Source organism: Lissotriton helveticus, chromosome 3_1, assembly GCF_964261635.1.
Source record: "Lissotriton helveticus chromosome 3_1, aLisHel1.1, whole genome shotgun sequence".
NCBI lineage: Eukaryota > Metazoa > Chordata > Amphibia > Caudata > Salamandridae > Lissotriton > Lissotriton helveticus.
This window is the reverse complement of record NC_136061.1, coordinates 366725771-366740330: the sequence shown is the minus strand read 5'-3', so window position 1 is coordinate 366740330 and position 14560 is coordinate 366725771. Positions and strand designations below refer to the sequence as shown.

The 14560-nt window shown below is 44.7% G+C and overlaps 1 protein-coding gene across 1 annotated transcript in view; it reads right to left on the bottom strand.

The window, feature by feature from the left end:
* The window catches only part of SEZ6 (seizure related 6 homolog), a 1048734-nt gene that overhangs the window by 93434 nt on the left and 940740 nt on the right, over positions 1–14560 (bottom strand). The window contains exons 10-11 of the mRNA XM_078680080.1: positions 11290–11486; positions 10132–10326 (exon numbers count right to left, since the gene is read on the bottom strand). Coding sequence (XP_078536206.1) covers positions 10132–10326; positions 11290–11486 — 392 coding nt within the window. The remainder of the gene's footprint in view (positions 1–10131; positions 10327–11289; positions 11487–14560) is intronic.

Genomic DNA, 14560 nt, shown 5'->3' with positions numbered 1-14560 from the left:
GTTCCCATGTGTCCAGGTGAGCATGAGTGCATGCCTGCAGTGCAGAGGCAGGAGTGAGAGGCAAGCATGTTTCAATATATTCTGGTGAGCATGAGTGCATGTCTCTGGTGCAGAGGCCGGAGTGAGAGACAAGCATGTTCCCATGTGTCCAGGTGAGCATGAGTGCATGTCTCTGGTGCAGAGGCCGGAGTGAGAGGCACATATGCTCCCATGTGCCCAGGTGAGCATGAGTGCATGTCTCTGGTGCAGAGGCTGGAGTGAGGGACAAGCATGTTCCAATGTGTCCAGGTGAGGGGAAACATCCTTTACAACGGAACCGTTACAACGCGGTACCGTTACAACACGGGATCTACAATGAAAGTCGTTACAACGACTTTCGCTGGAGGGCGCTCTAGGATAGGGGATAGTTTAATTTACTATCCAACACCTTCCCTACTATGCACGGGGACTGGAGTTGGAATAGTAAATTAAACTATTCACTATTCAGCGCCCCCCAACGCAAGTCGTTGTAACGACTTGCGTTGTTATTCCTGCGTTGTAAAGGTACGTGTTGTAACGGTACGCGTTGTACCGTCATACATCCCCAGGTGAGCATGATTGCATGCCTCCGGTGCAGAGCCCTGAGTGAGAGGCAAGCTTGTTTCCATATATTCTGGTGAGCATGAGTGCATGCCTGTATTGCAGAGGCAGGAGTGAGAGACAAGCATGTTCCCATGTGCCCAGGTGAGCATGAGTGCATGCCTCTGGTACAGAGGCTGAAGTGGGAGACAAGCTTGTTTCCATATGCCCAGGTGAGCATGATTTCCTGACCGCAGTGCAGAGGCAGGAGTGAGAGGCAAACATGTCTCCATGTGCCCATGTGAGCATGAGTACATGCTTCTAGTACACATTCAGTAGTGAGAGACAAGCATGTTTCCATATGTCCCAGTGGGCATGTGTGCATTCCTCCGGAAGAGAGGGAGGTTTATAGACAAGCATGTATCCATATGCTGAAGTGAGCATGCGTGCATGCCTTCAGTTGAGAGGGCGGGTGAGAGGCAAGCATGTTTCCATATGTCCAAGTGAGCATGTCTGCATGCCTCTGGTAGACAGGCATGGTTCCATATCTCCAAGTGTGCATGTATGTGTGCATGTCTCTGGTAAAAAGGGTGGGAGGAGTGGGAAACAAGCATGTTTCCAGGTGTCCCGCTAAGAATGAGTGCATGCTTCCATGTCCAAATGAGCATGAGTGCATGCCTCCAGTAGAGAGGGAGGGTGAGAGACCAACATGTATCCATATGCCCAAGTGAGCATGCGTTGAAGACTCTGGTCATAGTGGGGATGTGAAAGACAAGGATGTTTACATCTATCCAAGTGAGTATAAGTGCATGTCACTGCTACAGAGGGAGGAGTGAGAAACAAGCATGAGGGAGGAGTGAGAAACAAGCATGAGGGAGGAGTGAGAAACAAGCATGAGGGAGGAGTGAGAAACAAGCATGAGGGAGGAGTGAGAAACAAGCATGAGGGAGGAGTGAGAAACAAGCATGTGGGAGGAGTGAGAAACAAGCATGAGGGAGGAGTGAGAAACAAGCATGAGGGAGGAGTGAGAAACAAGCATGAGGGAGGAGTGAGAAACAAGCATGTGGGAGGAGTGAGAAACAAGCATGAGGGAGGAGTGAGAAACAAGCATGAGGGAGGAGTGAGAAACAAGCATGAGGGAGGAGTGAGAAACAAGCATGAGGGAGGAGTGAGAAACAAGCATGAGGGAGGAGTGAGAAACAAGCATGCTCCCAGTAATCATGAGTGCCCGCCCCTGGTACAGAGGAACGCATGGGAGTGATGCGCGTGCAACGAAGTGAACCTAATTACAGAGCTTATTAGCTGGAGATTTCTCTTTCATCCTCAAGTCTAATTGTGTCCTCCCAGCTGCCTGTAAAGCAGAGGTAGCGCCTTCCTACCTGCGGGAGGGCTGACAGTAATCTCCCCCAGGCCTTAGTCCTTTTGGATCTGTCCGCTGCGTTTGACACGGTTGACCATGCCATTCTTCTCGACCGTGTCAGCGCAGCAGGCATCCAGGGCATCGCCCTCTCCTGGATCGCGTCCTTTCTTCAGGGCAGATCACAGGCTGTTCACCTCTCTGATTTCTCTGCACCTCCCCTCCCGGTCACTTGTGGGGTACCCCAAGGTTCTTCTCTTTCCCCTCTTCTCTTCAATCTCTATATCCGCCCCCTTATTTCCTCTCTTCTTGAGCTGGGGGTCTCGGTGTATAACTACGCAGATGACCTCCAGCTCGTCTTTGACCTATCTTCTCCTACTCACTCTCTCCCCAAGCTCAGCTCTACTCTTGTCCTCATCTCCCAATGGATGAGCTTCAATCATTTGAAGCTCAATCCTGACAAGACAGAGCTTGTTCTCACTGGTGGTCCCTCTAACCCCTGGTCCTCTGTTCACTGGCCCCTTTCCTTTGGTCCTCCCCCCTCCCCAGTTTCTTCTGTCCGGACCTTGGGCATCAAGATCAGCAATGATCTTTCCATGCATGCGCACATCAGCTCCGTTGTCTCCTCCTGTTTTTTTTCCCTCCGCCTCATTCGAAAAATTTCCCGTTTTTTTTCTGTTGATGCCCTCAAAGCCATCATTTCTGCCCTCATTACATCCCGCCTGGATTATGGAAATGGCCTGTACGTAGGCATTCCGGCCTACGAAACTCGCCGGCTCCAGGCCATCCAGAACCAGGCGGCCCGTCTTGTTTTTCGTCTCCCTAAGTTCTCCCACATCACTCCTGCCCTTAAATCCCTTCACTGGCTCCCCGTTCATTTCAGATCCCAATTTAAACTTGCCTGTTTGGCTTTTCGGGCTCATGCCCACTCCGCTCCTCTTTTTATCAATTCTTTAATCTCTTCTCACGCCCCTTCCCGTTCTCTTCGTTCGTCTTCTCTCTCTCTTCTTCACGTTCCCCGCTTCCGCAAATCCCGCACCGGAGGTACCCGCTTCTCGGTGCGGGCTCCCCAGATCTGGAATACTCTCCCCCTCTCGATTCGTTCCATTCCTATCTTCTCACACTTTCGTAAAGCTCTCAAAACTTTCCTTTTTCTTCAGGCTTTCCCTGGCTAAATCCTCTGGACCCCTGGCAGATACGGTTGTGTTCCTCAGCGCCAGGAAGCCGCTTGGCCGCAGTGCGCTTTAGAAGTTTCTTTTCATTTCATTTCATTTCATTTCAGGACAGGGCAGGCCCCTATGCAGGCGCTAGATATCCTGGAGGCTAGCGCCTTAGAAAGGTGCACAGACCTAGAGCAGAGGCAGGACCATGCCAGGCGGCGGGCACTCAACGGGCACGTCTGCATGGGCAAGGCCTGCCAGGAACTCTCCCGCTCCCTCCATACCAAGACTCCCAGAGGCGGCCTGCTTCCAAGTGCAGGGCTTTAATTCACTTCTTCATGCAGTCTAGAGGATACAGTTTTGATTCACATCAACCAACACTCGGGCAGGCCGATGGGCGAGTACGGCAGTGCATTGGTTTCACGCACCAGCTTACCTTAGGCCTGCGTTGCAGATTCCTACATGCATTAGCTGCCACCTGTTCAGTGTGGAAGGAAGGCCTCGCCTGCTCAGCACCACACACTAACCACAGGCCAGGGGGCAGGGAGTGTCAGTGGGTGTGACCAGCCAAGCACAAGAATGAGTCTTGGAAGAGGCCTTAATCCGTGGCATAGGGTTGGACACGGTACAGTGGACAACCGTGCACCCAGCAGCAGGAAACAAACGCAGAGCCCTTCAGTGCACACATCCATGCACAAACAGCTCAACACATATCCGTCACAGCGCCCAGCTGGGAACTCTCCAATGGCAAAAATACCCATAATATATTACAACATAACGTTATTGGAAATGTCCCAGCCACCCCACCCCAAGCCCCAAATTGAAAACTTCTTGTATTCCCGGCACCACTGTAGCAGAAGAAGGGCTTGATCTTTTGTACTCGTTAGTTTTGCTGAGGAGCGCCTACATTTTGCATCGATAGCCTCAAAGGCAAGCCTAGAGTAGGACTTGAGCCAGATACAAACTCAGCCAGACAGACAGGCCTCTCTCAAAGATGTTACGCAATTAAAGTCAGGTATTAGTTTGTACAGTACCAATGAGTTCAATGTTATTGCAAGAACAACTATTTCCATTCTTTTTTAAATCCCTGTGTATGTTCTCCTCCTGTGTGCACATACTCTGTTCTAAGAGAGCTCCTTTCTCTGCAGTTTTCAAGCCAGAAGGTAGACTTGGTGAGGTGGGTGGCTTCTTGAACATGGCTCATCCTAGCGTTGGAACTTGTTGACATTCAACAATAATATTATTGTGAATTTTTACTTGGAATCGGTAAAGAAAAGAGTAGGGGGTCCTCTGAAGTTGCACCCCTGGATTTCTGCTTCGATTCTTGTGGAAACTCGATTGCAATATTAAGAGGCTATTTCTTAATTACATGTATAATGAAAATGAGTGTTAAAAAATCATGCTTCCTGAGCATAAGAAGTGGATGATTAGACCAGGGGTGGGTGCATGTTTTCTCGCACAGCAGGTGTACTGTAGGTGTGCTGGATAATGGCGATAGTCAGATTGACAATCGGTGTTTATGTGATGCATTTCATCGCGAGATTCCCATTTTCACAAAGTGCTTGTGGGCATAAGTGGTCTTGTGAAATGTTCCCTCGAGATGGCCCACTTTCGAGCTTTTGTAAGTTGTGTAGTGAGTGTTTTACGATTGCCACAACACATAGCTGCTGGATTCAATTATCCTCTAAAAGAAGGCTATTGGGTAGGCGGAAGCGGAAGGAAAACAGAACGTTACACAAACTACGAACAGCCCAATATTTTGGAACCGCATTTTCACACAATGCACTTCTTACCGGCTTTTAGTATAGTTTTTTCATTAAACAAATTAGCAGAAATATCGAAAAATAAAAATTGCTAAAAATCAAGAAAGCCATCACCCCTGGCTCAAAATGAATAAACCGTAACCATGTTTTAAACAAGCATTTGCCATGGTATAGGTCTCGCATTAGTGAACGTTTGAGCTAATGGAGCTACAAATGATAATGTATGTTAGTTTTTTTTCTTCCAAAAATATCTAATCAGTAGCATGAGTAATAAAAGAAATTCCAGGAAACAAGTAAAGGGTGCAGTACCAGAGGCTGTTACTAGGTGTCCCTGTGGTGTTGTAAAGGTACCTCTGTGGCATCCACATAAGGTACCGCACCCTTAATGCAATTATATAGGGAAAGATTGCATCTCAGCATACGTTTCCATTTTTTTTTAATTGGTAGTAAGATTATTGCTAGGTTGTGCTTAAAAATGCACATTTGATGCCTATTTAGCTGTGTTTGTGAAATAAAGCTAAATAAACAACAATGGTGCGTTTTTAAAACGCAAGCTAACAAAAATCTCACTTCCAATAAAAACAAATAGAACCGTATGCTCAGCTGCAATCTTTCTCTTTATAATTGCATTAAGGGTGCAGTACCTTATGTGGCTAATAGAGGTCCCTTTACAATGCCACAGGGACACCTAGTAACAGCCTGTGATACTGCACCTTTCCCTTACTGTGTGGATTTTGTTTTCTTATGCTACTGTAGGGATATATGTATATTTTTTTAAACAGATTTTGTTTGTCAAAATAGCACATATGATGCAGACCTCTGAATCCCAGAGACAACCGCCGCATGTAAAATACAAATTTTTGACTTTGACCATTTTACATAGTTAAGGACAGGAGAATATGAAAGACAATACAAATAAAATAAAATCCTGCAAACAACCAACTACCCCACCTCCCTCCCCACTCCCCGCACACCGCCTCCATATTCCGGAACAACATATTACTATCCTAAGCTGCCAACAAGCTACACCAGAGCTCATCATCAACAATACTGTTGTCTACTGGGGTATCACGGCCCACACATAAAAGGAGTGCAGGGGATGGGAGAGGCCAGCCAGCTACTCTGGGCCTTGACGCCGGTCCTCCCTTGGCAGCTCCAACTCCAAGTCACGATAATCCTCCCAGCGCCGCCAGATCTCGTAGTGTTTCCTAGGGCACCCTTAGCCTCAAAGATGGGGAGCTCGAGGCCCATACTAAAGTCAAGACCATTTTTCGAAATAGAGACCGAGGGGGCACCCACCGCCTTCCAGGCTCTAGCTATGTCTTTCTTCGCTAAAGTAAAGCGCAGGAGCATGAGATGTCGCTTTATAGATGTTACCCCGATCCCTTTCATCCCAAGGAGGAGAACTAGTTTTGGTGAGTGAGGAAGCTCCCACCCCAGAACCTCAGAGAGACAGGTCAGTATCCCCCTCCAGAATCGTGCCATATAGTATGTATCGGGGGATGTATGACGTTACAACGCAGGCTATTACAACGCCTGCCTTTACAACGCGGTTTTTACATCGCAAACCTTTACAACGCATAGTGCTTTTAGGCGCTGGATAGTGATTTATTTAATTTACTATTCCAACTCCAGTCCCCGTGGATAGTAGGGAAGGTGTTGGATAGTAAATTAAATATATTCCCTATCCTAGAGCGCCCCCCCAGCGCAATGCGTTGTAATGGTTTGCGTTGTAATGACTGCGTTGTAATGGTAGTGCGTTGTAAAAGTTTTGTTGTAAGTGATGTTTACTGTATCAGGGTCCCCCCACCCTCATGCCCACAGCAGAGACACCCCAGGGAAGCCACCAAGCCTGCCCTCCACAGCCTAACCCTGGTAAAATACACCCGGTGGAGGTATTTAAATTGGATTAGTCGCAGGCGCACTGCAATGGCCGCCCCACGTGGGGAAGCCAAAGCTTCTGTCCAGTCCTCTTCTTCCATCTGACCCACATCTCCCTCCCAAACCTTCCTCAGATACTGCAAAGAGGGGGAACAGTGTGTAACCAGAGACTGATAGATTTCAGAAATCTTGAGAACTAGGAGATCCCCATAAAAATCTTAGCTTCCACCGGTCTAAACTCCGGCAGTGAGTCCAGACCCTCCAAGCTGGGAGCGATGGCATGCCGAAATGGTAAATATTTAAAAAACTGAGTCTTTGTCATCTGAAAAGTCGTCTGGATGTCTTGGAAGGATTTCAACACTGTGCCACGCACTGTTAGGATATTTTTTTTACAAAGAAATATCTTTAGCAAACATTGTTATTTGCTAAGCCAATAGCTCAAACTTTCACTAATGCGAGACCTATTGCATTGCAAATGGCAATGTCTTTTACCTATGTGTTTTGGAGTGATAGCCATCTCTTGAGGCATCTTGAGAGCAGTATTTGGAAGGAGCCATGTGCAGTAGGCATTGTATAAATACGTGGTTGAGGCATTTGTGGTGGTGATAGAAGCAATACGGCACAAATAACACATTACAGCAGTGAACCGAGGCCTGGCAGCAGGCTAACAATACCACAATAATGTAAATAAATATTAGAGTTCCATGTGCAACTACTCTCATATGAACCCTCACCTGACAATGCCAGAGCATGCGCAAAGACATGGCACATTCATACTGCCCTTAATGTTTCATCAATGGACCAAAACCCGCCCTCTTCTCCGCTGAAGCGCCTCAGTCTTCACACCAAGAATGAAAGAAACTAACAGAAATCCCAGGGATTTCAGAGGGCGGGGACTGAATTCATTATTGAGATTTTATGAAAGAGATTTTGAATTTGGATTTGTTAAGTGTTTCCTCAGAGCAAACAATCCAAGTTCGGAGTGAAGGGAAAAAGAGGACCAGAGAGTGTGAAGCAGGAGAGGGGAGATATGTGGGAATCTGTGAGGAGAAATAAGAAATGTGTAGTTTGTTAAAGACAGCCGGGGTGTATTGGCTTTTTCTGGCCCCTGGTGCTGAATCACCGTTCCTCCTGAGTGGTGGGGGACAAAGTGCGGTTAGTTTCCTCCAACATCAACTTGCTCCACCTTCACAACTAAAATAAATAAAAAAGTTAAAGCGCTGTGATCGTGGAGCGGACGTTGCGTTAAGTATGAAACAAAACATAAGCACTGCTGGGAAGTGCTAGAGTAAATAAAACTAGTTAAAACACGGCGATTGAAGCACTTTTAGCAGCATAAAAACACAGAGGCTAGTGGTTGTACCCGAGGAACATAAATACAAAAATAAATAAAGGCGCAGGGCCATGCTGTATCTGGATATGGGAGGGGTCTGAACAAACAACATTTCAAGCACATGAGCCCAAAGTGAAAGCAACGCTATTATTAAATAAATAAAGGCGCACAGGTGGGATGGGTCTGCTTTGGAGTAAAGCCCCCCAAGAATGTTGAAGCACATGAGCCCAAAGTGATTGCGGCGCCGTTATTAAATAAATAAAGGGGCACGGCCATGCTATGTCAGGAGGTGGGATGGGTCTGCTTTGGAGGATAGCCACAAAATAATTTAAAGCAAATGAGCCCAAAGTAACTGTGGCGCCGTTATTAAATAAATAAAGGCAGCCACAGCCTGTATAGGGCGTGCCACCGGGTGGTGACGTGGGGCGGGGAGGGGCAGGGTAGGAGGTTGTAAAATGCAGGAAACGGACGATTTCAAATAAGTAACGGACAAAAAAAAGAATTACGTTGCGCGAGCTGCATCGCATTTGGCCTCCCCCGCCCGGTGGCACACCCTATACGGGCCGTGGCTGAATAAAGGTGTGCAGCCATCCTGTGTCGTGAGGTGGGAGGGGTCTGCTTTGGAGGAAAGCAACAAAAATATTTTGAAGCTCTGTCGACGGAAAACTTCCTCCGATGGTTCTAGGAGCTATCAGAGAAAGGAAATTACACAGCCCCCCATGTCTACGCATAACGAGATCAGGCCTTTTTATCTGTCCAGAAAAAATCTGGCAGTGAAGTATGGGAACAAATGTATGCCCCCCCCATGCCCTGCGAACAGACTCCTTAGCTGTAAGGGGTCCTCATTTTCTTGTTTTTTAGAATAGAACTTCAATTTCAGGAATTTGTTTCTAAAAAACAAAATCTTTAGAAAAGTTAGGACAGCCATCAAAACCGATGGCGACTGTCCAACAAACGTTTTGTACATTGAATAAACTACTGTGAGATAAACTCTGGTCATCTCTAAATTTGACTGATGGTGGTCTGTCAGGATAGGGAAGATAATGTTCGCCGTCCTGACGGACAGAGTATTATCCGTCAAATGCTAAATCAGGCCCTAAATATGTTACAAGCACAAATTCAAGGTAAAGAACTCCAGAACTTTGATACAAATACCATTTTTTAGTTTAATTAATTTTTTTACCATTATCTATTTTTTTTTCAGCGGTGAACACTCAAATCCATATGGCTACTAGCCACCATCTCCTCGAATTCTTTCATTATTGCACGGTTTTCCGATTTGGGGAACATTTTTCATAACCCTATCATTTCCCACCATTTCACACAACAAGTCTCCCTCCAACCTATTCCCCGCTTTTCACTAACTTTTTAATTTTAAGTTGCTTGGTTTGAAAATGTTTAATATACATATTTATTATTATTGTTTTTTTTTATTTTATTGTTGTTACTATTATCCATTTTATCAGCATTCATTTATGTATTCCCCTTTACTGGTTTACCAAAATGTATTTTAACCACAGCTCCCATGTTGGAATCCTTTTCTTCAGTTCCTTCCAAGCTGAAACATTGTGAATATGTTTTTTCTTGGTTATTTTTTTTCACAGTTATGGCGTTTTTGGTTATGGATTATAATTTTTTTTATATATTTACTGAATAACAATGTGGGTAACACGCCTTTTGCAAAGATTGATGTGAAACTTAAAGTCACCTGTTTGATTCTTCATAGGGCCTGCTCAGCTGTTTATCTTTATGTATTCAATCCAATAAGTACCAGGGACAGTCAGTAAAAAGAAAACCATTTCAGCAATTTAGACTGTAGTGCATGCTATAGAAATTCACCGCTTTCTGTCTATTGCTATATTCCCATATTCCTTGGCCATGAAAATTGAGTTTTGTCCCTATCTTCTATTGTCATGTAACATCTGTCACAGAGAGGTCAGATCCGCTAGCAGAGAACCTGTCGATGTTTGCAAGCCCCTAAGAAGGTCCCCTACACTGGTAATGTACACACATCTGTGTACCCCTGAAGAGCAGAAGTATATGTGATCTGTTACTTTGACAGAAAGGGAGCTGACTTACCTCTCATACAAGTGGGCAGGTCACCACTCCACGTCAAATCCCATTGACACATCAGAAGCTCCGCCCCTACGACTTCATATCCGGGGTAGCACTGATAGGTTACCACAGTTCCATGAATGAGGTCTGACTGGGATGTGGTTTTCCAGCCATTTGGAATCTCTGGCAGATCTGGACAAGTATCATTTCTGGGAACCTCTGGAGAGAAGAACATATTAGAGGTCAGTCAACGTAAAAGAAAAACAAAAAAACATTGTAATAGTGGAGATGGCTAAAAATAATGCAATGGTGCTACCTCTTTCACTCTCCTGAACCAGGACATTAACTTTTACGTGTACATAACACTAAAAACTAAAATAGTTCTTCAGTTACAGTGTTTTTTCATATGTGTTTGTTTCTGCAAATATGTTTTCTGCATCTTTACGTATGATTGTATATCCTTTTTACACTTGTATGTCTTGGTGAGTCAGAAACCCCATGAACGGCTTGATGTGTCCTCGTGTATCCAAATGTACACCCTGGTATTAATTGTGTTGCTGTTAATGGCTGTAGTTGAGTAAGGGTATGCCAGTACAGGTGAATTTTAATGTGAACAAGTATGTTAATACATATGTTTCACCAAGTCCTGATGTGTGTACGTGTTTTTGTGTGATTTTGTGAATGTAAGTGTGTAAGTGTAATGCCAGTGGAGTGGTGTGGCTCACTGGTTAGAGGCAGCAGACCCGGAAGCAGAGAACGGCCCGGGACCAGGGTTCAATTCCCGACGCGGCAGGGTCGTGGACCAGGGTCAACGGACTCAATAATTCTCGCCTCGGTGCCTACTCTAACCAGGGATCACACTCGGCAACTCTGGGCATTAAGCTTGCCTCATCTCTACAACGGCCCCCCACAAGTCACCGGGGATGCCTGGTTTCACCTTGGAGATACCCAGTAAGGGACCATCTCACAGGGAAAACCAGGACGGGTTCCCCAGCGGTCTCCAGCGCCACGATACTCCGGCAAGGAGTCGCAGTGCGCTTTACAAGTACACCCACATTTACATTTACATTTAAGTATCCATGTTTCTGTAGATAAGATGGATTATACATATGTATGTGCGAACAGGGGTAAATACACCCCTATACATATTGGTCTATGTCTGGTTGTACAGACTTTACAAACCGAAAAAATGGATGACAAATCCTTGGTGGTAACCAAAGACGCTGCTTCCGGGATCTGTCTGGAACTGGATGGTGGCATCTGCCATGGATGTGTAGAGCTTGAAGTGCCGCTGTATGCCCATGTACTGTCCCAGTATCCTGGCTGTCAGATCATCGCCGTCATAGATGGTGAGGATGTCATTCTTGCCGATGTGCAATCTGCCAATAGGAGAATGAGACTGTCACAGAAAGGAGTCATCAGGTCAAATCAAATTATTAACCTTCAAATGGTGGTACTCTGTACTCAATCTTGGCAAACGGAAGACAGTGATGTACCACATCTAGATAAACAAATATTGACACAGCCAATATGTGTGGCATTAAAATGATCATTCATGCAAACATAAGAATGCACAAATGTGCATGCTTGTGGAGTGGTCATCATCAATCCTCATTGTTTTCAGCATAAGCCATAACATTTGCCTAATACTGAGGTTACCATTGTTAAAAACAAGAATCAAAAACAAAGAGTGATAGTTTTAAAGCATTCATAATTTGTAAATTGTAATAAATACAGGCTATCTAAAAATTATAAGAAATAGAAATATTTCCACAGATTGGAAGGCCGGGTTTGTTTGGAGATGCAGCAAATGTTGCTTACACGATTAACCACAATAGGCCCCACACATTTAACAAGTTAGGCAGAGACAGCACAAGTAAAAGGTAAAGTGCGTATGCAACATCTCTTGAACAAGGCAGGATAAACATAGGTTTGAAGGGCTAGCACTGGCCTCCTAATTATAATCCCAGCAGCCCAGAGGTAACTTGGCACTGACATATAAATTAGTGGAACATCTGTTCTATAACAAAGTGCAAGGGCAGCATTACAAGTTAAAATAGAAAACCTCTTGAATAATGACACTAGCCACCTATGGTGCAGATGTTTAGTTTGTGTGCAAAATTGGAGAAAGTACAACATAGAATCATCCCCCACCCCCAATCTGTCAGTCAGGCATGTCTGCTATGCATTGATTTTTACAAACTTTAACAAAAAAAATCTAATAGGAAACACACCTATAGAAAATGTTATATATAAAAAGCAATGTGCCTCCGGAACAATTGCATTCAGATCGTTTTTCGTCCCCCAGAATTGAACAAGAAGGTAGTTAGCAGTCAGTTTGAACTGTTGAACAGATGTCGTGCGTGCCTTAAGTTTAAAGTCAAATAATGCAGCCTTTACCCTATAGGTTAATTCCAGGGTTGATTGGTGCCAGTTCGGTCCAAAGAACACCATCATCTTAATTCATTCAAGGTTCTTTTAACATAAATGTCCATGCTTTAAACAAACGTTTAGAAGACTCTGATGATTCGGTCACAAGTTTTAGGTAGGATATTGATTACTATTTAGACGCAAGCAGTACATCACAGGAGCAAGGTCAATAATATCACAAATGGGATGCAGTTCCAAATCCGAGAACAATGGAATGAAAGGCATACCTGGGCTGAGTTTTAACAGAGATCTTTAAAAAAAAATCTCAACAATTTGTAATTGTTTGGTGTTGCTATAACATATGTTACTGAGCTGATAGCTTTCTGCTTTTAAACTTGGAGGATGACACTCAATGCTTAGCAGCCAGTTTTATATCTGAGGCACGGAATGGCGTTCAATGAGCATTTCAAATTAGTTAATGCTTATTCAATATGATCCGACCAACTCAGCTTATGGTTGAAGCGGATCCTCAGATAAGCATAGACCTGCACTTTTTCAACGAGGTGTCCGTCTTACTATTGCATGTCTTTTAAGGGGTGGTGATGGAGAAATAACCATAATCTTTGTTTTAGAAGGGTTGCATTAAAGATCCTTGGTTTCACAATAACTCTCTAATTTAGCAAGAAATCTGCATATTTCGTTTTGAGTGTGTGATAAAATAACTGCATCATCTGTAAAAACTAATATAACTACTTTCTTATTGCACATTTTTCTGGACGTCAGGGCCATCTTTCCTTAAGTACCCTTCAAAGTCATTCAAGAAAACGGAAACTAACAATGGGGCAAGCACACAGCCCCTGCCTCACTCCAGAGGGGATGTTAACATAATTGCTACATTCTCCCACAGCTCCATAATGGACACAAGCATGTGTCTCCTTATTTACGTTTTTATAGCTTGTAAGAGGGATTTTTCCATCCTCAGGGTTTCCACAACATGTAACAAGTTGGATCTGTTTACACAGTCGAACCCCGATTCAAGGTCTATAAAAAAGAGGTGTAGAGGAGACTTAAAGGTTTTGCCATATTTTACACATATCATATATAATTTGGCATCCTGTTCGTTAGTACTAATTTCTTTGCGAAACACTCGCTTGGCATCGATTAAACTTGATTTTTGATCAAGCCAGGCCTGCAGTCTTTTAATAAAACACTGTCCAAGAGTGATATCGGTCTATAGTTGCTTTGTAGAATCTTGCTGCCATTTTTGTGGAATGGAATGATTACGGTACACCTCCACGAAGAGGGGTGCAATTAGTGGCCAGCACTGCATCGAAGACCTTAGTTAGACCCACCGACCAAAGTTTAGGGTGGGAATGAAACATGTCAAATGGAACAAAGTCTGGCCCAGTGCTTTGTTGGCCCTCTGGGCTACAACAGCTGTTTCTGTTTCTGATCAAAAAATAAGAAGCTGCTCAAGCAAAGGTTGTCCACTGTTTGCTATTGGACATGGAAAGTACGTATTGGATTGATATATAGTCTTGAAGTGCTCCACGCTATAATTCTCTTGCCTGCATTTTCCATCGCTAAAACTCTTGCTATTTGGTCCTAAAAGCTTCTGCTGTTTTTCTCCTATGCTGCCTTTCTCAAATCTTCCAATACCATTTGGTGGTATAATTGCTTTTTATTCCTTAATAGACCTTTATACTCTCTCAAAAGATTAGCTGACCAGAACAGAAAGAGTTTCTTGCAGGGAACTCAAAGCAGCCCTGGCAATTTTGTTTAGGGCCCGGGGAGATGGGGGGAGCAAACAAGCGTGAAGCACTGCTGCTTAACAAACCCGTCCCCCAGCACTGCTGCTTTTGTTACTGGGGGCTGATATTGCAGCATCGCTGCAAAACTGACCCCTACAAACAAACCCGCCCCCAACTGCTCAAAAATCTGGCCCACCCTTCCAGCCTCCCGGGCAAACTCCCGATGCCTGGTCTGGCCAGTCCGGCCCGGTTTCTTGACGATAACATTGTTTAGGATGATATTAGGATCTTCTATCTCAGAAGTGCAGATGGCAGATAGGTTGTCTTCTATA